We start from the raw sequence: 26,483 nt of genomic DNA, 5'->3' as shown, positions 1-26,483 counted from the left end.
CAGTCTCACTCTAATAACTTGGGAAAGTCAGGACACACCTTGCAAGGAGCTGGACTATGTTTCAAAAAAGCCTTTTTGTACAGAAATTCAAGTTTCAGCAGTGGGGCGGCGAGGTAGAGTACAACAGTGTTCTTGAATCGATGGCTCATTCAGACTGCATTTCCCTTCTCCCATTTCCACTTTTCCAGAGGCTGGCTTTGGCTCTTAGAGTGGTGACACATGAATCCTAGACTGAAGGGAGACTAAGCCATACTGAACAAGTTTGTACGGAAAGATCACCTATAACAACAAATTAGCTGATATATTAAATAAAGTCTGTTAAGTGCAATGTTGACCTGCTCCTTACCTGTTCAAATGTGGCCTTTGAAGAACTGTTGCATTTCATTGTAGTGGCAGCTAACATGATGCTGACTTTGCAACATGCTTTAGCATGTTGAAGCTTCTCTAAAAATAACATTAATAGAGAAATTTAATTAGTTTAATTCAGTGCTGAAAAAATCCTAAAACCTGCCCTTGGAACAGATTCCTTTATTAAAAATAAGACAGAGCCCCACACAGTCACAGTATAATCCATTTATTAGCATACCTTGTGAGCCATTGGTGTTGATCCAAGGGACATGACAGTTTTGGCACTTGACTGATTTCAGAGGTACTCAGCCCCTGTTCAGTAGAAAGGGATTTTAATAGGACTGAATGGGCTATTACACAAATGAGTTTTTCTTCTTGATGTGGAAAATTAAATATTTTCCCAAACAAGTAAAAATAGAGCCCAGGAGACATGCACTGGTCCAGGTCACAGTGCCTGATTCTACCAGGAGCAGTTGGTTACCACCAGAGGTGATTCTGGTCCCTCCATCTGCAAGGAACTCCCAGCAAGTCTATCGGGATAGTGTTAAATACCACAGTGCAGTTCATCTCTCAAAAGCTTTCAACTGATTGCTGAATATACACATAAAAATCTGTCTTCAAGTGGTTGATGGATCACTTCAGCTCTTTTGGGGTGAAGAAACTTCAGGATATTGGCTTCAGAAAAAAAGGAAGACAGACAAAAGGCAGACCTAGGTCTCTTACCCCTGAGACAGCAAATATCCACATTCCTGGTTCCTCACCAATGCCTCCACTAATGCCTTTGAAAAACTGATCTGTTATTCTCTGCTACAAGTGTACAAGGATTACAAGGGTAATCAACGTCCTGTTCAGGTTAATAAACAGCTGCCTGATTAATTACCACATAAAACATAATTAATAGAAATCATCAGAACAGTGTTCAGCCACAGCAAAAGGATAAATCTTTATCCAGCTTCAGATGGCCAAAGCACGGATGGTCACCAGTGCAGGCATTGCAGGTCAGGATGACACCAGCACTGGGTTAGCCTTTGTAGCACTGGGGGTTTCCCTCGAAGAGGGATACCTGGAGCACTAATAGCTGCTCATTAGGCCCCTACCACAACCACATTTCTCCTTCTGCCAATGCTCCTAGCCAGTCATAGTGATGTTCCCTTTCTCACATAACCAGCATGTGCCACACTGCTATGGGAAACTGTCTCACAGCATCCACATGGCACAGTGCAGCCACCAGCAACACTGACTGAGCTCTCAGCTCCTCGAAACAGTGTATCTGCATTAGCCTTATCCAACAGAGTGATGCTGCAAAGGTGGACTGAACCAGCCCTACCACTCTGTCAGCCAAGGCAAAGCTCTGCAGGTGCTCCCTGCCCAGAGGTCCCCAGATATACCTGCAGGAATTGCTGTGGGCTCAGTGCAACTGCTGCACCTGCCTGAGACACGGGGAGAACTAACCTCAGTGGGTTTTCATCCCTTTATAACAAGGCTGCCGCAAAGATCGCACTAGCAAGTTTAAGGCTGGCTCCAGCATACAGACATACAGCGCTAAAATCACTTACAGCATTGCCTACTATAGAAAATTGTACTCAAATAATCAGCAGGTGACACAGCCTCCCCTGGCAAACTGCATTCAGTTCTGGTTACCAAAGTTTAAAGATCCAGCAGAAAGAGAAGACGTGGAAAGATAGTTCAGCATGTTATGAGACACCTAGACAGTTTGGGTTGAAGAGAGACAGAGAAGCCACAGTTTGAGAAAAAGAACTATCTCTAGAGTAATGAACAACAGAGAATATAAAACCAGGCTCCTTACTTTGTCTCATGGCTGAGAACACAAGGACAAATGAGATTCGATAAAAACAAAAGGCAATAAATTCAGGAACCATAAAAAGAAATTATGTGCTATGGAGAATAAAACTGCATTGGTTTTCATTGCCAGAAAATATTGAGACAGAGAGCTTAGTTTGATTAAACACAAAATTAAAAATTTAAACATTTATATGGAAGAGGAAGGCCGGTTACATTAGTTTTTTAAAAGTTAGGGATATAAACTCTTATACTTAGAAAAAAAAGGACTTAAAAAAGGATAGTGCATAGTGTTTTAACAACACCTACGGGACCAAGTACTTGTACTTCAATTTTTAATAATAATAATAATAGTAATGCAAGCAATTAATTTAAATGGGTCAAGAACAAAATTCTCCAAAAGGAAAGGTTGTTAAAACTTGTTCAGTACAAACTCACACGTACTACCTTTTGGAACATCTGCTGCTTGCTAATACTACAAAATACAGTCCTATGGTGGCTGAGTGCTGCTCATCCAGCCAGGCAGATCCAGTAAGCCTCAGTGGCATGGCACAGGAGTTTAGTTCGGACCACAGTCCTAGGTTAAACAGCAAAGAGCACTAGTGGTGCTCTGAAACAGGACAATGGAAGAGAGTATTGGCAGGCTCATCTACAGCACCAGTAGGGTGTAAAAGCAGTGGAAGGAGATTGGATACTTCCTTCTCTCCTCGGCTCATGCAGGACTCAGGGTATGTTAATTACAAGGATTCTCAAAGCTTTCACAGTGATAAGATCTGGGAGAAAGAAATATTTTGAACTAGAACATGGGAATTTCAGAAGACAATGCAAGGCCTGTGTCTCACTTGTGTTACATGGTAATTTATTGTAACTCCTGAATGGCCATCTGCTAAGTAGTCTTAGGGAAATAACCTCACAGTTTCAGTCCTTTTGGTGTTTCGATGCCTGTTGGGGTTATGGGTATAAACTAAAAGATCAAGCCAAGTTAAACTAGAAATGTGACAGCACCCAAGGCACAGAAACTCCATCTGAGCTGCTGAGCCCATGCTGGCTCAGGGGAGGCTGAAGGTAAAAGCCAAATCCCTCTACATTTCCCAGACAGGTACTGTTGCTGCCAGTGTGGAACTTGGCATTTAATCCCCTACAAGACCAGAGGGCTGTGACATAATTGCCTTCAGTCCTCCTGCCATTTTAATTCCTGGGAGATAAGGAGCAGTCTGCAGTTTGCATCTTAGAGACTCTCTGCCAGCAGCCATGGGACAACACAGCCAGCGTGGAGCCAGGCACAGCACTGCCAAGGGATCAAGCCTGGCACTTCAGACAGGGTTACCAGCACAAGCTGCACTGAAGACACTCTGGACCTCGAGAAGAGGCACAAACAGATCAGGTTTGTCTCCAAGGCCAGTTTGCAGGGGTTCTGACATTGCATGTTTTAAAGATTTCTACAATTCTTTGTTAAAATAAAGTTTCCAAGCAGGATCTTTAAACAGTCCATTCCAATACTGGTAACCCAACTTTTCTATAACCCCTGGAGAGGGTAAATGGAACTGTTTAGTTTAGCATTCTCACACAAAAATCAGCCAGGTCAGCTATTTTACAGAAGACAAATTAAAGCTTTAGGCAATCACTACTTATTGAATCCAAGGTGATTTCTAGAACTCTGTCACCACATGCCCTGTAACATGACAAGGCTAATCCACAGGCTGTGCTCTGCCCTCTGTTCTTGCCTTTGTAATGCCTAGATACTGAACACCTCCAGTGCCTTGAGTGCAGACCTTCCAGGCAGCAGGTCAGTGCCAGACCCAGTGATTGCCTACCCTGCAGTGCATGAGCAAACCCAAAACATGCACATCTGGCACAAGTTCCACGTGTCCCATCTTGTATTATTACTCCACGTTCGGGTCCTTTGTTACACATCAAAGCTTTCTGCTCCTGAGCAGACCTGTCTTCTCTCTGGCTTATCTATACACAGTGAGAAGACACTGTGCACTGCACAGCTGTTAATGCACTTAGCCCTTCTGTCTAGTTTTATATTTTTTTACCTACTCAAGAATAATAAATTAACTTTAAAAACTGCTTAAGGCATAAGAGGGAACTCTGTTCATTTGTTTGGATGAGACGGAAGGAAGAAATTGAAGTATTCAATAATCCCTGCTTTTTCTCGGCATTATTTCTGTTCAGGCTGAGAACTACAGTTTGATGACAGTGCTTGCATACCCTTGAGTTAAGCCAGTTTACTCCCAATGAGAGGAATGAAAAGAGAAATAGTGCAAAGAAGAGAAAAAAAGAACGAATAGCCCAGAGGTTTCAAGAACAGGACACACTTCAGGAAAGCAGAAAGCTGCTTTGCAGCACACTGTTTTTCACAAGGAGTGAGTAATTTGCTTGAGGTGTATCTATACCCCAGGAGTAATTCCACGTTTCATGGGAGAACTGTGAACACAGAGATATTAAAGACTAACAGCACAAGTAAAGGGCAGCTACTAACTGTGGTGATTAAGCTACCAAGAGGAAGTCCCCACAGTGCTGTTAAATCATGATTCAACACCTGAATGTTTGAGATTAACATTACATTTGGATTTAAAGAAAAATAACATGTCTATTCAGCCACTTGAGGTCGTATTTTTAAGTTCTTCACAGTAATCATAAGGGCAAGAAACCTACTGTCTCTTAAAAATGAAGATTTACTCCCACACCAACGACTAGGAGATGCTACTTTAAGGAAGCAAGAAAACAAACACACACAAAGAAACCACTATAGTGAGATAGCAGCAAAAAAACCATAGCATCTGGCAGCTAGAAATGTGTGACAGAGGATTACAGCAGAAAGGACAAGCATCTCTTAGCAGGGGCAGACACTTGAAAGGGATCATATGGAAGCAGACGTACTATCCAGAAGAGAAAAGGTTCCCCCTAGAGACATAACAGGGAAGAAAAAAACCCCAGCTCAGCTCAAATCTTCTGATTCCTGGAATTGAAGAGAGCTGTTATGAAAAAATATCTGAAGATTTCCACTATGCCAGCACCCGGTGCCATCTTCCAAGCATCTCACCTCTCCTTGCAGCATTTTTCAACTGTCCAAACATACAAACAGGAATAGATTTTCAGTGGCAGGTATCTCTCTGCTTCTACTATTTCCGTGTGCCAGGGCAAAGGAACAAGTGTCACTGCATTACAGGACTCAGATACTTAGGGCAACGTATACTTATCATTGTTACCAGTGTGCACCTGCTTTCTCTGCTTACAGATTACAGACTAAAGTGAAATCAAAGACTTTAAAGCATCAGTCATAACTGGTTTTCTTCCAGTTCTACATCAAAGTCCTTTGCCAGTGTCCAATGACAAAATAAATCTCCATCAGTCACAACCAGAAGCCACAGCCTTCTGCTGCTGCAGGGCTAAAGGACCATAGGCTGAAGTTCCTAGAGCCCAGTCATTTTCATTTTAGCTTGGTCACTCTCTTGATCCAGGGTACAAATTTGCTGACCTTTGTGTACACACCGGGTGAATCCTTCCGACCACAGCCATACCCCCAGGAAGTGATGCCCAAAATGATCCAGCGCCCATTTGACCTCTGACACATGAGTGGCCCTCCACTGTCCCCTTGACAGCTGTCCACTCGTTTATCTTCAGAGAGGTTCCCGGCACAAATCATGCGGTTAGTGAACTTCTGCCCGTAGCGGACCTCACAGTCTTCCCGTGGGAGAAGGGGCACCACCCCCTGCAGCAGTGTTCTTGAATAGGACTTCCCTGGAACAGAACAGACCAGCCAGACTGATTCATGTGCAGACTACAGCAGCAACCTGGAGCAACAGTGCTCCCTACAAAAACCTGTACACTTCATGTCAAGTCTGCAGCACAGAAATACGCTGAGCTCAGCATCTCTGAACCACCAGAACTGCAGAAAACAGTGATGCCAAGCCAGACCGCAAAAAAAGAGCTGTAAGATCAAAGATATGGGGAAGAGGTTTGGAGAAAAAGGTTAGATCAAAGGATGAGTCTTACTCCTGGTTCTGCCAACAAGCAACTTGAACCTTATTCAATTTATTTCACCTCTCAGAACCTCCACTTCCTCCTCAGTAAAACAAGGACAGTGTTTTCTCAAGTGAATAAATGCAGTAATAACTGTTAAGTGCTCAATCCTCAGAGAAGTTTTAGAAGATGTTTCAGAGGCATTCAAATATTATTCAAAAGGAGCTCACTTCATCTTTGGCTAGATTTGTCTCTATTTGATCAAATCTCTTTATTACCCCAAGGTTGCTCAGAACATAAGGCTCATGTGCTATATTAGAGTATGACCTTTCTGTGCTCAAGGTTTATGTAAGTTCACAAGGTAGTAGGTAACTGCTCCTGTCTTGGAAAGCTGGGTGTTGTGCGTGGGAGGGATTCTAGCCACTAAGCCCTAGCACAGCTTAAGTTAGTTACATGGCTAAGTTGCTCCTTGATCCTCGCCAGACACCCTGAAGTGACATGTGCAACTGGCACAACTGACTCCAAAGGCAAATGTGTACTTGCAGTTAAACAGTTGGGGTAATAGCTAGAGAAAAAGCTGGTAAGGATGGGCAAGTCCAAAGTCAACAGACAAGCTCCTGGGGCTTTTGACAGCAAGTCTTGATAAACATATGGCTTTGCTCCAGTCATAGCAGCCCCAGAAAGGCGTCCCAGCTCTCTTTAACCTAGGAAGCTTCATAGCAATGTGCTCAGTGGACAGGTACAAGCTGTTTTGAATCCAGTGCAGAAACCAGCCTCAGAGCTCATCTGTCCCTGCAGCAATATTGAGGGAGGTTGAGTTTGAGAGAGATTCCTTCCACCTCACTTCCAAGCCCCACTTCACTACTACAGTATCATGAAGAAGGCAGGAGATCAGGGAAACATGAGGGCTTCCCACAGGCTTGGTATAGCTGCTCTGCACAGGCTCCCTAAGGGGTCTGCTGTAGACAAAAACATGTGCAGAAATGGGAAGAAAGAGAGGACTGTGGCCAGACAGCAGCATTGGTCTCTGCTTCAGAGCGATGTTATGGAAACCAAAGCTTCCACCACGAGCAGACTTGAGAAGCCTCAAAATCAGAAGACGACACAATGGCACAAAAACCACCTCACCTTCCCACTCCTAAACATCACACACTGGCACAGACAATGGAAGCAGTGAGAACACAGCCTTGAGCTGATATAAATCAATGGCCCGTATAGGCTTCTGAACCCAGACTCCTCCACCTTTCTTGCCCCTCAAAGCACCGCCACTCACCTGTGTCTCCCCAGCCGGAGATGATACAGGCTTGCCTGTTGATGTCAGACCTCTCTTTCCTGTCGGGCAGGCAGACGGGCAGAACATGGCGATTGAAGGACAGACAGTGCCCTTCTCTGCCCCTCACCCGGACCAGGGCTATGTCATTGTCATTGCTGCCTGCCCAGTAGTTCCTGTGCAGGACAATCCGCTCCACGGGCAGCTCCCTCTCAAACTCATCCTTCACGCCTGTGTGGTAATCGCCCACCCGCAGCAGGTAGCGCCGCACATCAACACCGAACCTGGAGAAAAAGAGACTCAGGATCTCCTACTAAGAGGGAAACAAGTCTCAGTTGCTATGAGACTGAACCACCTCCTCACACCACACTGATAAATCAGTGCCAGCTGCAGGACCGTGGGACTTCTTTAGCAGATCTGATCATGCCAGCTGTTGCAGTCAATGGGTGTCCCCAGTCACCATCTACCATGCACAGGATTTTTTTCCTATTAAGATGGCTATAATAGTTACAACAGGGTTGTGAACTGATCTGTTCACAGTTCTTTAAAGCACTTAAGAATGGCAAAATGCTGGTTCCCTTTAAGCTGTAAAGCCTCAGAGCTAAAAGGCCAGGTGTAAGCAGTGAAGGATAAAGCAAGTCAATGTTGAGTCATCCCCACAAGTACTCCAAGATCACACAGATCATAACCTGAAGGTCTTGGTTTATAAACTCTGCTCATGTGGTTCCACTGGGCTGGGAGGATAAACTCATATGAGGTTATCTTGTTCATCACTGAGTATCCCTCGGGGCTCCCCACTCCCAAACACACCTTTTGAAGCAGTGGGCTGCAGTCACCACCCAGCAGCTGCTGATCACTGTTGCCCCACACAGCAGACGAGTATCTCGACGAAAACCCTTCAGCCGAAGTGAGGCCTGCCATGGCCAACCGCCTCTGAAGGAGAAACAGAGAAATAACAGATGTCACACACATGGGAGCCGTTTTCCTTTCTTCCCATCCACTCTGCCCCATCTGGGCTCAGCTGGTGTGCATTCTTCCCTAGATAAGCCCACTGGTTCAAATCAAGTTCAAAAATCACCAGTGAAAACGCATCAACGTACTCAACATTTGCCAGGCAATTTCCAGAGCCTGACAGAAAGCCAGAATCAGTCTGGCTCTCCCAACAATCACAGGGTAGTACCTGGGAGACTTGTTTCCACCTATGATCCTTTTCTTGCGACGGTGGAGAAGGCGCATCCCACACACACCGGACTCTGGACCTGCACAGTGAAGTTAGAGCAGTTGTGTAGGGACCTTCAGCTTAAGTATCAGCATTGCTGTCACAGAGCCAAACACCATTCACCTTCCCCAAGGGCATTAAACCTCAAGGTAATCGACTGCACTGTGTTGTGCATGTGGAATTCATTGAAGATTTGGTCTCATAGATTTCTGCAGTTTCAGTGGAGGTGCTTACCTGCAGTCTCTATGGTCTTATGCCAAGAATGGGACCTAGACCTACACATATATCGTCAGTCCTCTAAATATCAAAGCTTGCTCATGGTTGCAGGGTTCTAAGGAAGGGTACTTTGCTGTGGGGAAGTTCTGCAGGCTCAAAGGCCTGACATGGGTGGAGCTCCTCAGACTAGTCTGGAGCACCCTGTGCTCCCAAGAAGAGACAATGAAAACAAGGAAAAAGTAGGAGATGCAGGACAGGATATGCTTATTTTGTAGGTGCAGTTTCAGCCAGAGACAAGAATGACAGGGAAAAATCATAAAAACATGCAGAGATCCTACAAGTGGAGCACCAGGTTCTTGCATAGAAGAAATGGGCATGTCACCTGTTCTTCTGATATCTTGGACCTTCTCTTCCATGTAGTCACAGATCACACCAGCATCCTCACTGTGCCAGCAGCTGTGAATCGTGGTGTCAGACCTGGCACACTGCCCCAGGGTGTGCTCCGTGCCACTGCATTCTATGTTGTCCAGATGGATGGGCCCACGGCCTTCACCAAAATAAGCCATTGCTCTGGCTTTTGCGGTACCACTGCAATTAGAGAGAGGGTGGCTAATCTGCAGTAAGCAGGAGGCAAGTGAACCTGAGGCACCAGCACACTTTAAGAGGAATAATACTTATGTGTCACTGCGCACACAGGCAGTAGTACAGTGAGAACAGGACCCTACTCCCTCATGCATATGCCAAAACTAAGAAACTAAGCCCTGAGAAACAAGTCCAGAAAGAAGTGCTCCCCCTGAGAGCTGTTTCTATCTGTAGGATGCACGTACCACAGCTCTTACCTGAACCCCAGCTGCCTGCAAACCACTGTGGCATCTCTGTCTGTCCAGTCATCATCACAGACACTGCCCCACTGCCCATTCAGTAACACCTCAACTCGTCCCTCCTTGGTGCTTTCTCCATCCACCAGCCGTACGGGAGGCCCTGAAGGAAAAAACACATGGGTTGCTGCAAGCAAAACCACCAGAAGTGTCAGGTGTCCAAAACTTGGGTTCTACAGAAAAAGATGAATCCCACACATCAGTAAGCTTAAAACAAAAAGATTAGAAAAAAAAAAGAAAAAGAATAAAGAAGTATGTCTATATGAAGACATTTTACCTCTGTGCTGAATCAGAAGACTACATACATAATAATTTATTTAATACATACTGGAAATCATCAGTGGATCATATTCTGAAAGCTGAGTAAAGAGGAGAACAAGAACAGAAGGAAAGTTATTAACTCCTGAGCCAAGAGTAGACAAGCTTAAACATGCCCGGGAAAGAAATCTATTAAATTATAAAACTATTACAGTACTCTAAGCAAGAGAAGAGTTCTACACCCAGGAAAAACAAAAATGTTGGATGTCAACTATTTCAATAACAAATGTCTGACAAACTAGAAAGTCTCCCATAGTAAAGAAAAGGGAGAGTATCGGGCATTATATAAATGAGGACATTATGCTAACTTGAAATACCCTCATAATTTGAATTAAAAGTGTGCCATCCACACAAGGACGTGCAAATTTTCACAACACAGCCTCTTGCATCCAAAGTCCTCTTGTCTTGACAAGGTGTGACACTACTGTAACTACACCAGTTTCCTAAAGGGTCTAGTTAAAGGAGTCTCTTGAAGAAGGGGTCCCTGCATACAAAGGCATCCACTGCCCCTCAGCCCCTCAGGATTGTTTCATAGGCTGCCAACACAACTCTCTCCAGTTTCCATTTATCTGTTGGTCTGGCTGTAGATCTGGTGGAGCCATAGCTCTATGGCCCTGCCCCAAGACAGCCAGGGCTCATTCCTCCTCAGAAAGCAGACCCCTCATTGAAACAGCACAGGGAAAACTCCCACATCTGCCAGAGCCTCCAAGGGAACAGACACTTTCCCACCCTCCAGGGCAAGAGCAAGGTGAGTTACCCAGGCTGCCATCCATGACTGTGTTGCTTTCTGGGGAACAACGGACTCCCAGATCTTCAGCATGTGAGCAGTCATGCTGTCCCCAGTTGCTGTGGGGACAGTCCAGGAGGGACAGCTCTGTCCCCACACATGCCACATCATCCAGTAAGATAAAGCCTTGGCCAGCAGCATAGTCCCCTTCAGAGGCCAGGGCAGCAGGACCACTAGAGGAAGGAAACAGAACACAACACAAAATTCATTAAAACTCTAAATGCCACAGAGGGACTCAAGCTCAGACCCAAACAGAAACTCCCCTGCAGAGCTTAACTATGATATTGGAGCCTCCTGACCTGAACCCCTCAGCAACACACAAAATGGCAACCAAGCACCTTCACCTCTCACCAGCTTCAGTTTTCAGGGAGGCCTGCTCAGACCAGTCCATTTTCTAATGTCTGATCAAAGGCACAGTCATAGTACAGAGGGCCAGCAGAGGCTGCTTTGCAGACATGACAGCAGGTACATCAATTTGGGGAGGGGCTAGCAGAGAAGGCATCAAAAATATCAATATTTAAATAATTCTACTTCTTTTTATAGGAACCAGCTACCTGGAATTGAAATGCAGAAAGCTGTATAATGGTAATGAACCTTCTAGTAAAGACAGCATTGAAGGATTAAGGTCCAGCCTATCCCAGTGAAGGGTGATGGAATCTAAACCTTGAAATTAGGAAGCACAGACACTACACACGCTCTCAGTCCTACCTGAAGCCCAGCTGCCTGCAGACCACCTGGGCACCAAGGTCTGTCCAGCCATCATCACAAACTGTGCCCCAGTCTCCATTGTAATAAACTTCTACCCTGCCTTCGCTGGGGCTGCGGCCACCAGCCAGCCTGACAGTGCCCTCTGCAAGGGGGAAGAGAAGGAAAGGTCAGCACTCTGCAGAGGGGAAAAGAAACAGCCTGTGCACCATTGCTAAGTCTCTGTGCAGCTCATGACCAAAAGAAACCAAAGACACAGGTATCTTTGGGTACTCAAAAAAACAAATGTTCATTGTTCATGAACATGCCCATCTGTCAGGGAAGGATTCACCTCAGCTTTTCCATACCAGTCGAACAAAATAATGGGAACACCCCAAAGTCTGCCTCTGGTCCATTCCTATTTGCTGCTGCTCTCTGCCTCCACATCTGGCAGCCCTTGTGGGAGCCATACATAGAAGCTCTGCAGAACCCTGAATGAGAGGGTTACCTGCTGAGCCAGCCCCGCAATATGGGGGTACGACCGACCACATCTGACTGGCAGAGCTGTAGATCTGTACCTGTGAAAGGGTCACAGGAGACCCCAGCGTCTTCAATGTGGTCACAGTTTTGCTGTCCCCAGTCACTCTTCTTGCACTGGTCAAGTGAGAGTTCATTGCCTGAGCACTGCACTTCATCCAGCAGGATTGGGCCAGATCCCTGCCCATAGTGAGCCCATGACAAGGCTTTTGGGGTCCCACTGCAAACATCACAAACACATATGCTCAGTAAGGAAGGTCACAGTCTTGTGCCCTCAGATTCTGCCTTGCACAGGGACTCTCCTGTGCTAGGTCACTGTCCTCCCATAGACCACCCGTGTTCCTGACACAGTGGAGTTGCCATCTGTTAACAGAAATATGTTATTGGAAAGTTTGTAACAAGCCCTTCCAACAAATAACAAAAATGTGCCTGCAACATGAACGGTTCAGACACATGGAGAGTTCTGAGGAAAATGATGTAATATTAGTCTCATTTACAATCTCAGTAACAGGTGAAACTCCCGAAGTTTGAGGGGTCTCAAACTTGAATCATCTATTTTAAATAATCCTGTACCGATGCGATTTTCAAGAATGCTCAGGATACAACAGCTCCCAAGCTCGGAAGGGCACGCAGAAGAATGAGGTGCTCTCTCCTGCTTTCCCGACTGAAGAGGATAAGGGCAGTCAGTGAAACTGAAGGTGTTTAAACTTAACCAAGTAAGCAACTGCAGTCCACATATGGAAATCACCATGACAAGTTATCACTGAGGCCAACAAGATTTGCATTAGGATAGGTCTGCCAAAATAATGAACAGGGGTCAACACAAACAATCCTTAGACAGGAATGCACCAACTTTTTTTTTCACAGTATATGTCCATAAAACTGACCGGAATGAAGTACAAAATCCCTTTATAGGATGATCAGTCTAGAATTATCTTTCCCAGAGTTTCTCTGTATCTCCAATAGAAAGGGTTGGTCATACAATGAACGGACACGCTCTCATGTTCTTCATTCTGCTTAATTCTATTGCTACTCCATGACATGCAGCAGGGAAATTACCTGAGTCCCAGCTGTCTACAGACTACTTCAGCATCCCGGTCGTCCCACTGGTCGTCACAGATGGTGCCCCACTTGCCATCGTGGTAAACCTCCACTCGCCCTTCAAAGCTCTCCTTCCCCCCAACAATACGCAGTGGGGCACCTACACCTGTGCTTCAAGAAAGGGAAAGAGAGCACAACAGAACAAGACAGAGACAACACACATCCAGCAGTTCAGGGTGTAGAACCACTCACTGGCCACAGGAGCTCTTGGGATGCTCTCTTACCATACCCGCCTCCCTAGACCCCCCATAAGCTCCCGTGACTGCAGCCCACAGTATGGGGTACTGCTGCTCCAGGGATGGCTCTAACAGGCTGCTGTGGTGACTGGGAGTTTGCTGCCTGCAGACAAAAACCTGGCTTGATAAAAAGGGGATGTGGTCATACACAACAGTCATCTCTCAGTGACTGTAGACATATACCCATTCTGAGTATTTGGGATTGGGAAGGGATAGATAATTTTCCAGTGGAAGGAAGAAAACCACCTACATAGCAAGTAAAAGAAGAACATTTTCCAATTATTTTCTCTCCATAGCTTCATGACCTTAGACTTTACATCTTATCAGCAACACTGATGGAAGAACCAGGGAGCAAACCTCCCCTGGATATTTACCTTCTGGAGGAACACAAGTTACCGTGGCACTCCCCTGTTTACAAGCTCCTGACACAGCTTCCTGATAGCCACACTGCAGCAGAGCTTTCTCATCCCCATGGCAGTTTGCTGACTGTAGGTGCAGGGGAACAGGCCATGGTCCAGGATGACTTTTCTTCCCAGCTGTGCCGATCTCACTGGTACAGAGAATGCAACAGGGCAATGAAATGCTGTAGCACAGCTTGACTTACAACTTCCCTCAGTGTTGTGACTCTCCAGTCTAGTTGTGCCATCTCACTTCCCAGTGTGCCCAGTTGATTGGAAGGGCATAAAGGAGTGGTCACTTACAGTCTAATGGGAAAGCACAAGCAAGAACAAAGCACTTCCCACCACCTAACCCTTTTGTGTGCCTACTTACTGCAGAGGAGTTGGTGCAGACAGAAATGGCACCCTCATTTGAGAGCAATGAACAAACCCATCAATAGACTCAAACATCCAAATATCTGATTCACCTTCTTCCTTCTATGTGGACCTTATCTCCTTGCTTTTTGGAAGTTTGAACGTCCAAATCGCAGGTACCCAAAGAGGGTTCATACTCTTAAAATTTCTATTAGATCACTACTGTAAGTGCAGCTGGTGATAGTAAAAAGGGGATGCAATCTCACAGCTTACTCATCACAGTCTGGAGTATGAAGCAGAAAATATTGTTTTAAAAAATTCTTGCAAATGCTGATTGGGTTGGGCATAGCCACAGAAAGAAAACAGTAGGAAAGGACCCTGTAAAGTGGAAAACTGGACCACAAAACAAACTCCTTTCCCCCAGCCAACACACTGTGCTGCAAGGACTGTAACCACAGATGCTTTTCTTTCAAAAGCCACACGAGCATGTAACTCTTGCAACCAGACTGAGGTTCCTACCTGAGACCTAGTTGCCTGCAGACAACACTGGCATCCCAGTCAGTCCAGTGGTCAGCACAGATGGTACCCCAGAGTCCACTGAAGTACAGCTCCACACTACTGTCTTCAGCCAACCGCACAGCACCTTCCAAAAGAGATAAAAAAAAAAAACGAAAAACCCAGCTGCTATCTGCTGATGGAAGTTTCAGACCAGCAAGTCTTGGACTTGCATGTAGTTGTGCTGAACTGCACTTGGCTGCTCTCATCTTTGTTTTGCTTGTGCTGGCACTAAAGTGACTTGTATGAACGAGTGTGGGATGTGGCAGCCTCCCAGTTCCAGCAATGGCTGTTCAGGAGCATGGCTGGTGCTATGGTTCTTTTCAAAGCCATGGTAATATCAGAAGGAAACTTGGCTTCTGCCACAGCTCCTGGATTCTCCTTCTGCAAAATGGGGGTGATTTTACATGCTACCTTGAAAAAGTGTATGGAAATGACAGGCTCTCTAATTGCTTCTGACACTCCACTGATCTATTTCTGTCAACCACTTCACCTGTATGAGTCATGGTTGCTAGAGCAAGATGTTCAGTAACAGCACCTGAATCCTCTTTAATTTCTCTAAGAAAAGCAAGTGCCAGTGTAAATGCCTTCACCACAAATATCTGCCACTGTTTAGACAGCACATCTCCTTGCTCAGTTATGTACTTGGAGAAGGACACACCTTCTGCCTGTAGTACCTCAGTACAGGCACACAGCACCACTACACTTGAATCCTTCCCTTTAACGAAGCCATCTTTCAAAGCACATCCACTGGCAAGGGAAAAGACTTTGTCAATTCATTTATTAAACTGGGGCTTCAACTGTTCTGCAAAATGTAGGAAAGGCAAGGAAGGTCAGAAAACGTGAGGACATTTTCCAGAATGCTGCATGGCAGCCAGTGCATTAAAAGAGCTCAGCTCTCTTGCTTGCCTCAAAGTAAGCAGCAGTCCTTGTGTCAGCACTGAGGAAATTTAACACAAGCCTATGACCTACCTTGCTACAGAAGATTTACAAACCTACCCACAGATTTTTTCTTGTTATATTTGAACTGCTACGCTTACATGAGGAATGCTCTGATACGGATACTTAAGGAGCAGGAGTGGGTTGTTTTCCACATAACTTAAACTGTTTTCAAAGCGGCATAAGTTAGCAGGAAAAAAAAAAAGTCTCCTTGTATGAGAATAAAACATCTATACAAGGCATTACAGCTACAGCAGCTTAAATCCACCCCCTACTATATACAGACGTTCTTCTCCCACACGGGCTGGCCTCTAGTACTAATTATTTCAACAATTCGGAACAGTTACTGTACTGTGCTTCTTTCACAGGGTGTTCCACCTGCCACTTGCAAGTCTGTGCAGCACACATTTCTGGCCTGAGCCCCTGAGCAGCGCTGCCTGGCCACTGGCAGAGACTCACAGCCCTTACCTTGGTTACAGTCACAGTTGGACCAGCCGATGGCCCCTGACGAGAGCCGGTAGAAGCACCAGGGTGTCGTTCCCCCATCTGGGTTCCTGCAGTGGTTGTGGTCCCCCAGGCCACGGTCTGGGTACTGCTGGACATAATCGGGGAACTCTGCCCAGTTGAGGCACTCTGCCCCGGCCTCAGTGACCGCCAGCGAGCCATTGTAATAGCCCAGGGGTCCGACAGCACACCCGCTGGATGCTGCACACAGGAAGGGAGCTGTTAGCATCACCTAAGACACCACACACTGAAGTTCAGTGTGGGGGGTACCAGCTGGTTATCTGAAACACCTCCTGTGTCTGCAGTCTCCATTCATAGCTTGATTTCAGTTCTATCACTCTTCAAGGCAACTGCTCAAAGAATGTTTATAATACTCACTATCTAAACCACAATTTGATCTGAAGTAAAGAACTACTCAGACAGACCTTTGAAAAGTGTTAAATCTGGGCCCAAACATGGACAATTTGAACTGGTTCCCATTACTGTACATCCAATACATGTACTCATTTCGGAGCACCACTTGAGTGTCGTACACTCCACCACTTCCTTCCCCACTTACCTGAATAAGATACTCTCAAATTTGATCCTAGGCTCTCTAGAACATTAATTGCCTGTCCAAATTGAGTGAAAATGAGAAGAGTTTAAAATTAGCTATAATTTCATTCTATAAAGCAGGGCGGTGGGAAATGCCATTGTATTTCATTTTATATATGTTCCCTACACACATCAGTATCACAAACTGGCTTATCTGAACTTGGCCAATGTATAGGAAGGGAAAGAGAACTTATTCTGGGGGGAAAGTGTAGGTGCCAATGTTCCAGTGGCCATGTGAAATATCTAATGTAAAAATACCAAATAATTAATTTAATATGCTCTTTAACAAAAGAAGAAATCTCTCCATTCATTACCCTGAAATTAAAAGAGGGAAAACAGACCCGGGTTCTGCGTGAGGGTGGACTTTTTACAGCCCATAACAAGGGAAGAGTAGACTGAGAAAGGGACAACAGTTACAGCTCTATTCACTGAATAAACAAAAAGAAGATAACCCTTTCAGAAAACCCTTCTGCAGTAAGGACACGTGGGGCAAAGAGTAAGGGTAGAAAGAAACTTCGCATCATGTCATTTGCCTCCTAGCCACTGCCAAGCACAATAAGAAGAGGGGGGAAGCGACAGCTGAAGGTTAAATGCAAGGTACAAAATGAGAAGCAGTAGCAGGTAGGTGTCTGGAAAACACACCGTATGCTTGGCGTCAGCTGGGCCCCTCAGAGGGGGGTGTATGAGAATTCAGTAGTTATTAGAGCAGAGGAAAGGTGAATATGCAAAAAAGACCAAGGCCTTCAGAGAAACAGATGAAAAGAAAAGAATATGTGGGAGGAGCAGGGAACTGCAAGAGCATTAGACACGAAGACACAAAAGTGGTCTGACCATGTTGGTGAAAGAGATAAACAGACATTGAGGCAACAGAAAAGATTGAAGAAGTGATGGAAAAAAAGGAAGAAGGCCAAGTAGTGGTTCATCATGCCTATGGTCTCAGATCACCACTGCAGGAAAGAATCTGCCCAATGACTGAATTAATAACTTCTTGTTCTTACCTGCACTCTGCAAATGGTTTTGGTTGGGCTGGGATCCCAGGAAAGCCTGGGAAAAGAAGCAGAGCAAAAGCAGAGAGATGATTATCCGATGAAATAAACATGAGCATGTCCTAAAAGCAGCTCAGCTTTTTGCAGCTTTAGGCAAACACACCCTAGTAACCGGTCTCTTCCTTGCTTTCTCCATTGCTCCTCTTCAAATCTAATCATAGCTCTGTCCACTAACAGCAAAATGAATAATTACTGGCCTGCAGAGATTTACTCTAGCACTACCTTACAGGGCTCTGTTTGTTTTTTTTCCAGTAGACTTGGAAGTCTGAGATGCCTATGGAAAGGAAAGCTAGAAGAAAATCATTATTATCAGTAAGAAAAATAATGAATAACCACTCATTCTCTCTCCATTTACAGGATAAGTCATCGATGGCCACAGTAGCAGAGATATATCTATACCATGATAGGATGATGCCCCCAGGATACCTGTTAAAATGGTAATAAACATCTATGTACAAAGCCGGAAACATCTAAAGAAGAAAATCCAACAAGGCTTTTTGAGGATTTTTTTTTTAATACTTGAAAATATGATATGGCTTATGGTATTATCCAAATAGGGTTAAATACCTAAAAGCAAAAAATATGAAACAAAGTTCTCAAAATTCTAGCATCCTGTCTGGACTCAAAACTACATTTCCTCTTATTGGCAGTGTTTTTTGTGGTTATAACTTCACTTTTGGCTGAGAGATAGGGATCTCAACTCAACACCACTACAAGGTGTGCAAGCAAATGCAAGATCTTCACAGACCCAGAGTGAAAAGAAGAAACTGTACGTGTTTCTGCTAGCTCCTTGTAGTTTAATTAGTTTCTAAGTATTTTTAATGAACATTTCTAATACTTTTATATGAACAAAGACTTGTAATTCACAGAGCAGAAGTGTGCAGCTAAAGAATACTAGCTATTGGTAACAATTGTGGTTTTCTTCAAAATGCAGTAATTTTGCCTCTCTCAAATTTGGAATGAAACCAAATCCACTTCTGGAATAAGCAGAGGTAATTCCCACAGAAACCTGACACAAACAACACCTACTCATGTTAGATGACATTTTCAAATCAAGTTTATGAATATCGTCCAGCAGATGTTGACAACCATGGCCAAGCTCCAGCATCACCCTCCAGCAGCCAGAATGTGATACTGCATTTGGAGGATAAATTCCTGACATGGTTCAGAAACAGCAGATCAGGTCTCAGGTGCTTATGCACAAGGGGATGCACAGATAAATCAGCACTTAACTGAAAAATGCTTTTCAGCCAAAAATCCATCTACCTGCATGTATCAGACTGCTGCAAGGCCACATAATGGTTTGTGAAGCAACAATACTGAAGGACTCAAAGTTCTTTGCAGAGAAAGTTTGAGGATCTCAAAGTTCTTTGCAGAGAGAGGAAAGTGAGCTAAGCTGCACTTTTGTGATTGCACCAAACGGGTGACTGAGCCACAAAGCAGGTCCCTCAGCTCCTAGTTTTCAATGTACACCTGCACACACAAGTAAACCTGCAGGTGATAGAGGGATGGGTCAGACTAATAACAGGGTATATATGAGAGTCTGAACCCACTCTTTTTGGAGCCAGACCATAAACAAAAGCACTGCAGTCCAAGTAATACATTTCTCTTCTAGTGAAATATTAGTTGCTGCCAGTTCCTGTAGCAGCTTCCAAAACATCCCAACTCTGACCATCACTACCAACAAAATTAAGTGCAAACAGTCTGTGCTGCAGGCATTGCCCCAGGTCGTGTGGCTATAAATCATCTGTCCACAACAGCAAGAGGGGCAATCAGCAAAGAACAGAAACAAAGGATCTCTCCTACCAGGGTCACTGCAGAGCCTGAGAAACATAGGAAACCCAAGCCAAAGCATCTGCAAGCCCTTGTGCATCCTGCTTTCCTGCTTTGTTTCTTTTTCTGAATTTCATATGCTCAGTGAAACAAATCCATCCCCAAACCCCCAGCCCTTCCCAGAGACCACAGCTGCCTAGATGCTCCAGAAAACATATTCCGGTAATAACAAGATCCACTTACAGTGAGGATATTAAAAGAGACATGTGACTTCTTACAAGCAGATAGAAAAATAACCACTTCTTACCTCCACACATCTGAGACAAGATAGCAGACTCGAGAGCTCCACCAGGAGCCCGAGTATTTTGGAGATCTCCATCCCTCCTGTAAAAAGTGGGCAGAAGGTTCCTCAAGCATCACATTCTCGTTCAGCTGCCGGGCTCTGCTTTCCCACGCTAGCCACTCCGCACCGGGGGCAGCAGGATGCCTTTTCCATTTCTACGCAGGGAAGGCGATATAAGGGAAGGGATCAAAGTTCCCAGCAGCATCTTAGAATTTCACTTTCCCTTTCCTTTCCCCATCTCTTCTCCTTGAGTCTTCTCTTCAGGAAGGGGGAAAAGATGGGAGAGAAATAAGGGAGGACAGCACGCCCCAGAATTTACCTAGCGCATCTGAAAGCGGGAGGAGGGAGCGCAGGCGGTGGGGCGCACCCTCAGCCCGCTCCGCTCCCCGCTGTCCCCTCCTCTGCCCAGCCTCCCCCGTGCTCCAGGTACGCGCTTCTCCCAGCGCCAGCCTCCGCCTCCCCAGCGCCCGGGCCGCCGCCCGCTCCTCTCCTGCAATGCCTCCTTCCCGCAGCTGCCTCTCCCTCCTCTCCCCGCGGCACAGAGGCTGCAGCACGGCGAGGAGCTGGGGCCGTGTCCTCCCGCAAAGCCCCCGGCAACAACTGGGGAAGGAAACGGCGTGTGCGCGCACACTTGCCAGAGATTAGACTTCTTGGAAGGAATCTGGACTTTATCCCCCCACCGCTGCCTCCTCGATTACCTGCCTGCAGCTTCCCGAGGTCAGCTCTCCTCATACTTGAACCCAGGTAAATGGGACCCAGAAAACCAGCTTCCAGATCTCCCCATGGAAAACCCACAGGTGGCACAGCCTTCTCCCAATTTTCAGCCTGCATCTTGCCCCCATGGGTACTGCCTCCAGAGATCTTTTCCATCAAGCTTCTCCTTGACCTTGGGCTTTATTTTCCCTCAATTGGGTAGGATGCTTTCCAGAGGGTTGATCATTATTGTATTACCATGAACAATCCCATGGGGGGGGGGGGGGTAGTGTTTTCAGCTTACTTTTTTCATCTGAATTAGGGTTGGAGGCTACAAGTTTTTAACACTATTAAATCTAAGAAGGGAATTGGCCCATTTGAAGCTGTTCAATCTCAGATTTTTTTTAAACGTTCCCTGTGCATTTCCTATACTTATATTCTGATTTTGGAAGGATTAACTCCTGGTATTCTCTAGCATGAAACATGAAGGTCACCTTAAGAACTGAGCTCACTGCTGGCCAAGTCTGCTAAGTAGCACTTCCAAAGTCTTCGGCATAAAAACAAGGAATGGGCTGCTAAAAATCCATTGGCTCGACAAAAAGCCTTTTTTCCTCCTTCACTTATTGCCCATTACTCACTTCACTTGGCAGTTTTGTGTTGCCTCATCCTCAGTCGGTCATCAAAGGCAAGGAAATTTCACTACCTGCTGGATCTTTTATAGGAGTTGCTGAGTGGTAGGAAGGAGCTCTTTCTGGAGTGCATTTGGCCAAGAATTGCACTCAGTTAATTAGGAGCAAATCTCCTATATCCTCGTAGTGAGGGAGGCAGACGATCAGGGCAACAGAGGATGGAAATAGCTTAGATGCAACATCACGCTGTAACTCTCAGGCAGCACTGGTAAAAAAGGAACAAATAAAAATACAGGACTGTGTTGGAATTTAAAACCACTTACTCCAGTGAAAACACAAGGAAAGGATATACTGGAGACACAAACAGAAAATCTACTAGCATTCAGAGCAATTTGCTCCTTAATCAGCAGTAGAAGTTATTGATGCTCCTTCAGAACTCCCTCCCATAAGACACTCACTGTTTAGCCCTGACACACAGGCTCAAAATCTCTAGCAAAAGCCTCCATTGGATTTCTCTCACAGTAGCTTCTAATTTGCTTCCCTCTCAAAGCAAGGTTTTCCTAGATAAAGTAATTTCCTAGATAAAGTAATTTTAAAGGAAACACAGGCCAGTGCACCGAAAGCAATAGGAGTCTAAGTCTGTATTCAGTTTTTGGAAGAATGATGAACTGTGGACAGATATAGTGGGGTTTGCAGTTGTCTCCTCTGTGGGGGGTCTTCTTTTGGAACTACTTCCTTCTTGCCAAGACTCCCCTGGTTTTCTGGCACATATAATGACATTTTCTTGAGAGACGTGGATCTCAGGATTCTCAAAAGCTTCTCATGGCTACATGGCCCTCTCCAAGGCAGAGGAAGAAAAAGAAGGAAATTATACCAATGTAACTGTCAGTTTAGATCGGTAATGTATCTACAGATAAGGTAAAATAAATACTCAACTTCCTTGTATGGGCAAATTTGAAGTAGTTGTAAATATCTAAGTCCACTATTTAACACTAATCACCTTCTCACCCTGATACAAGCACAGTTCTATTAAAATAAGCCTGTGATTCCCTACAGAGTCTTTCTGTTTTGATTTTTCCAGATTATTCTATATTGAATTTTGGAACAAGAAGTACCATCTTCTAAAATGTTCTTGGCTCTCTGGAATTCAACCCATTTCTCCTGAACTGGCAGGACTACTATTCATCAAGGCCAGCTGAAATACTAATGCTTCCTCCACAGAGATCTTCAGTGAAAGCCTAAAAAGAGAGGTAGTTAACAGCAATCGTACCAAAGCTGGTATAATACTCAAGCTGTAAGGAACAGGAATAAGATCAAGGAATTCCAGCAGATTTGCTTAAATCCTGTAAATCCGACTTAGGAGGGTAGAACAGCTAGTCAGCTTTTGTTTAATTCTTTCCCCACCACGCAATCACATACAGGTCTCTGCAGCAATGTTCTTAACCAGTGGGCTCAGCACCAGAACCCAGTTTTATTCCCCAGCAACAGCATCATGGAGCTCAGAAAGAACAGTGTCATTCCCTACAGTTACGCACATGAACTATTAGTGGAGTGATCTCCAATATGAGCATGTCACAGAATGCATTTAAACACCGACTAGAAGTTTAACAGTGAGATACAAAACCATGGCAGCAGCTGAAATTGCCAAGGACAATCAGTAACTGGAGGGGTTTTGGTTACAGCAAGGGATCCCGAGGCAAAAGAATTGCTACAGTACTTTTAAAGGAAGCACTGTAAAACCTGGGTGCACCTGAAAAGCATTCTGTTTCCTTCTTTCTTCCTCTAAATAAATGAAGACTGGAAAACCTTAGCATAGTAATTTCAAGATTACGATAGACATGTAAAAGGTCAGACAGAAACCCAAACCCTTCACTGAATTTGTGAAGCTCACTGTGAAGCAGTATGATCCAAAAATAGCTGTTCAGATTAGTGGGAGCTGTGCAAAATTTCAGAAGTAAAACTATAAAAAGGTCAGACAGAAACCCAAACCCTTCACTGAATTTGTGAAGCTCACTGTGAAGCAGTATGATCCAAAAATAGCTGTTCAGATTAGTGGGAGCTGTGCAAAATTTCAGAAGTAAAACTATAAAAAGGTATTGGCTTCTCTGTTACAGCCTCTTATATAAGACAGTTCATCGCAGACAGCAGAAACAAAGTACCAGGAAGCAGCATTTCCTTTCAGTGTCTTTTGAACTGAAAATGCAGAATGTCATAGAACCAAAGTGTTTTCCAAACTTAGATGTGGACATTATGTTCTTACTGACCCCAAGTTCTCTGAAAGACCCAATTATGCCATAATAGCAACAACAGAACAAGCTACCCTGTTCATGTACCCTCCAATCATGAGGCACTGTAAGTTATAGTTAAATGGAAATTTCTTCAATAACTTGAAACATTCACCTGACCAAAATTTATGGGATAAACCAGGTATCATCAGCCTGGGGCTCCAGAGAAGTCGGCTCCAACTCCAGCAACTCTCCAGTCACCTGTGGGTAATCTCACAGTCTGTGTGTGCCTGACTCCCTTCTTCCTCTGCTTTTTCTACATGCCTGAAAGAATTACTGATATAAATGGTTATAACAGTAGTTTCCCAAGACACTGCATTTTTCTCAGCAATTAGGTACTGGTCCTGAAGTTTTGTGGTACTGTAGTGGAAAAAAAAAACCCACAGAGAAACTAATAATTCATTACATGATTTCAGTTACCAGTTCATGCTTGAACTTTCTCTCCCTCTTTTGTTTTTTTTTTACCAAAAAACAATGAAACATTTTGTTGTAGATTATGAGTTGCCCAAGTCAAACATCAGTCTTGCATTATTTTATTATAGTCCAGACAAAATAATTAAACTGATGTGGCACCACACCTGTGCCACCTGCAAATCAGAGTGCCTAAATCATAAGTTTCTACGTTAAAGTTATATCTGATACTTACCAATGTACTGTGTATTAACAAGGTACTTTGCTGGGGATTTTTTGCACATTCTATAGCCTTTTTGTACAGCAGCAGGAATTAGGAACCAAATTGTGTATCCACTCCTGCAGAAGTACAAGCCATGAGATTACTACCAATTTTCAGCTGGCTTAGTGTTTGAACCTGAGCACTTCTCGACAGCAGCTCCAAAGCTAGGTAGAAAGCTTATATGTTAGGAAAAGTCACCCCCAAACTGTTAGGAAATGCATTTAAATGCATTTCTAAAAGGTTTTATTTAACAGTGAGGACCCGAGTAGGCTAGTTCTGGCTAGCTGAACAACATACTGCAGAAATCCTAACACTGCAAGACCCAGGAATCTCATGAACAAAATCAGCTGATACTCTGGAATCAAAAGATGGGTCAAGATCGACAGAGTAGTGCTGACAGATACAACTTGACATCAAGCACTCACTCAAGTTGACTTTTCTCTTTTTTGCCAAAGACTCCAACTTTAATTGCTCATCCACAGTCCCCTTAGTAAAGCACATTATGGATAATGTCTGATCTGAGGAAACCTCCTCAGGAGCTTGTTCACTTTGCTTGAAGGTAAGTTTCCCCTGGATGACAGAGCGTCCTCGTTTTGATTCCTGCGCTGTTTCTGAAAGACAAAAAAACCCCCAAACCCTTAGCTTATCATATAGTATTATTATATTAATATATAATATTATATAATTAGAAACATCTAATTTCCAAACAATATGAAATTTATTTTTCAAGATGTCCAGCCTTCAAAGTCAGAAACAGCCTAAAAGAGCTCCTAATTTTCAGAGAATTGAGAATTGCCATAACTACCTCACATATCCTGAAAACTGTTTGTTTGTTACTGAAAACATTGGTTATTTCTCTACCAACTTGTCTCCATTCTCACTCCTGCAATCACAAAACTATTTATAGACTTATGACACCGGAATTTGGGAATCCTAACTCACCACTCTCTCCCACTGTCTAGATAACGCAGGTATTGGATCAGCTATTTCCTGACTGCATGAATCAGCAGTTGCAGAAACTTGCCTATACTGCACATCTCCCCAGTTACAATATAATCCACATGTTGCATGCAACCTCAGCTCCCTCAACCTCTCCTCATAGGACTTGTGCTCCAGACCCTTCACCAGCTTCATTGCTCAAATGAGTTACACCACCAAACAAATTGTTCAGAGAACATTATTACTGCTGGCACACAAAAAATGACTGGGGGCTTCCACCTTCCCTACTACTAGCCTTTAGGAACACAAAAGAGACTTTAATTACTTCTGCTTTTGCCACACAGTCATAGAACACCCGGATCTCCTCGGCACAAGCGGCGTCGTTGAAGTCATTCTGCTTCCAGCAGGCCATCATTACTGACATCTCCGTAATGCACATCGCCTCTAGAAGGGAAGGACACAACCAGAAGACTCAGGTCTTTAGGGTTTTATTCTAACAACCTCCACAGTGCATAAATCTCCAGAGAAGTTTAAGATGGAGTCGAGGCAGGTGAGAAAATGCAGCACTAAAGATCTCAGCTTTGCTTTGGGCAGAGTTGACGCCAGCACGAAGATTAGCCCCGCTGCAACCATCCAACATCTGACTGAATTCTTAAGATACGGGCTATGCTGCAACAAAGTGTTTTATGTGCGTGGCTCACATACAGAACAGCACAAGAAGCAGACTTTGGGTTGCAGTGTGAGGAAACCATCCTTTCCACTGAGCCTCTGAACTAATTCCATGGCCCAAACCAGCCTCTCCCCCTTGCAGCCCCGCAGGACACCGGGTGTCAGCAGCACGACCCTCCCCGCGGGGGCCGGGCCCGCCTTCCCCGCCACCACTCCCCGGGAACTCACCTCCCCTCTGCTCCCTGCGGTTCGCCACCTTGTCGGCGAGCGCCAGCGGGCGGGGCGGGCGGATGGCCGGGGGCCGCTTGCTCTGGCGCCACTGGCCGCTCACCCAGCGGGTGACCCAGGCGGGGTACACGGGCCCCGCCATGTCCCGCACGGCCCGCGGCGCCTGCGCGGCCGCCCTGAGGGGCGGGCCCTGCCATCCCACCGCACGGGAAACCCGCCCCTTCCCGGTGCAACCTCCATTTACCACCCCCGTCCTGCTTATCCACGCAAAGGGGATTCCATGAAAATTAAGTAACTTCCCCACAGTTTCCGCGTTAGGCGGAACCACTCAGTAACAGCTGCAGCAGTCTGCACCCCAAAACTTTTTTCTGTGGCAAACCTAACAAAGGAAGGAGCAAACACGCTCTGCTCTTCGACAAGAGCAGAAGAAATCATGATTGTTTCAAATAATTCAAATGGAACTCAAGGAATCACAGAATGTGTGAGGTTGAAAAGGAC

General features: G+C 45.0%; 2 protein-coding genes across 5 annotated transcripts; both read right to left on the bottom strand.

Annotated features, from left to right (window-relative positions):
• Positions 1-558: 558 nt before the first annotated feature.
• Positions 559-23,660, bottom strand: LOC113987351 (neurotrypsin-like). Of its 4 annotated transcripts, XM_039391441.1 has the most exons (17): positions 23,592-23,660; positions 21,201-21,456; positions 19,834-20,127; positions 17,706-17,751; positions 16,078-16,314; positions 14,635-14,762; positions 13,738-13,913; positions 13,086-13,233; positions 12,068-12,246; positions 11,514-11,655; positions 10,776-10,978; positions 9,662-9,803; positions 9,205-9,410; positions 8,568-8,646; positions 8,198-8,320; positions 7,391-7,671; positions 559-5,895 (listed from the first exon to the last, which is right to left on the bottom strand). In XM_039391441.1, the coding sequence occupies exons 3-17, from the start codon at positions 19,941-19,943 to the stop codon at positions 5,585-5,587; spliced, it is 2,511 nt and encodes an 836-aa protein (XP_039247375.1). In that variant the 5' UTR covers positions 19,944-20,127; positions 21,201-21,456; positions 23,592-23,660; the 3' UTR covers positions 559-5,584. The 4 variants fall into 4 exon arrangements, with proteins under 4 accessions (XP_039247375.1, XP_039247377.1, XP_039247376.1 ...); XM_039391443.1 differs by lacking the exon at positions 23,592-23,660 and having other exon boundaries at positions 19,834-20,024; XM_039391442.1 differs by lacking the exons at positions 21,201-21,456; positions 23,592-23,660 and adding an exon at positions 20,189-21,184 and having other exon boundaries at positions 19,834-20,024.
• Positions 22,628-26,151, bottom strand: CHCHD1 (coiled-coil-helix-coiled-coil-helix domain containing 1). Its single transcript, XM_027720001.2, has 3 exons — positions 25,986-26,151; positions 25,414-25,532; positions 22,628-24,760 (listed from the first exon to the last, which is right to left on the bottom strand). Exons 1-3 carry the CDS (start codon positions 26,125-26,127, stop codon positions 24,650-24,652), a joined length of 372 nt encoding a protein of 123 aa, XP_027575802.1. The 5' UTR covers positions 26,128-26,151; the 3' UTR covers positions 22,628-24,649.
• Positions 26,152-26,483: the final 332 nt, after the last annotated feature.

This window comes from Pipra filicauda, unplaced genomic scaffold (assembly GCF_003945595.2).
Source record: "Pipra filicauda isolate LSUMZ 115617 unplaced genomic scaffold, ASM394559v2 scaffold96_size2947999_pilon, whole genome shotgun sequence".
Taxonomy (NCBI): Eukaryota; Metazoa; Chordata; class Aves; order Passeriformes; family Pipridae; genus Pipra; species Pipra filicauda.
Note: the sequence above shows the minus strand (reverse complement) of the source record. Positions and strands in the feature narration are given on the sequence as shown.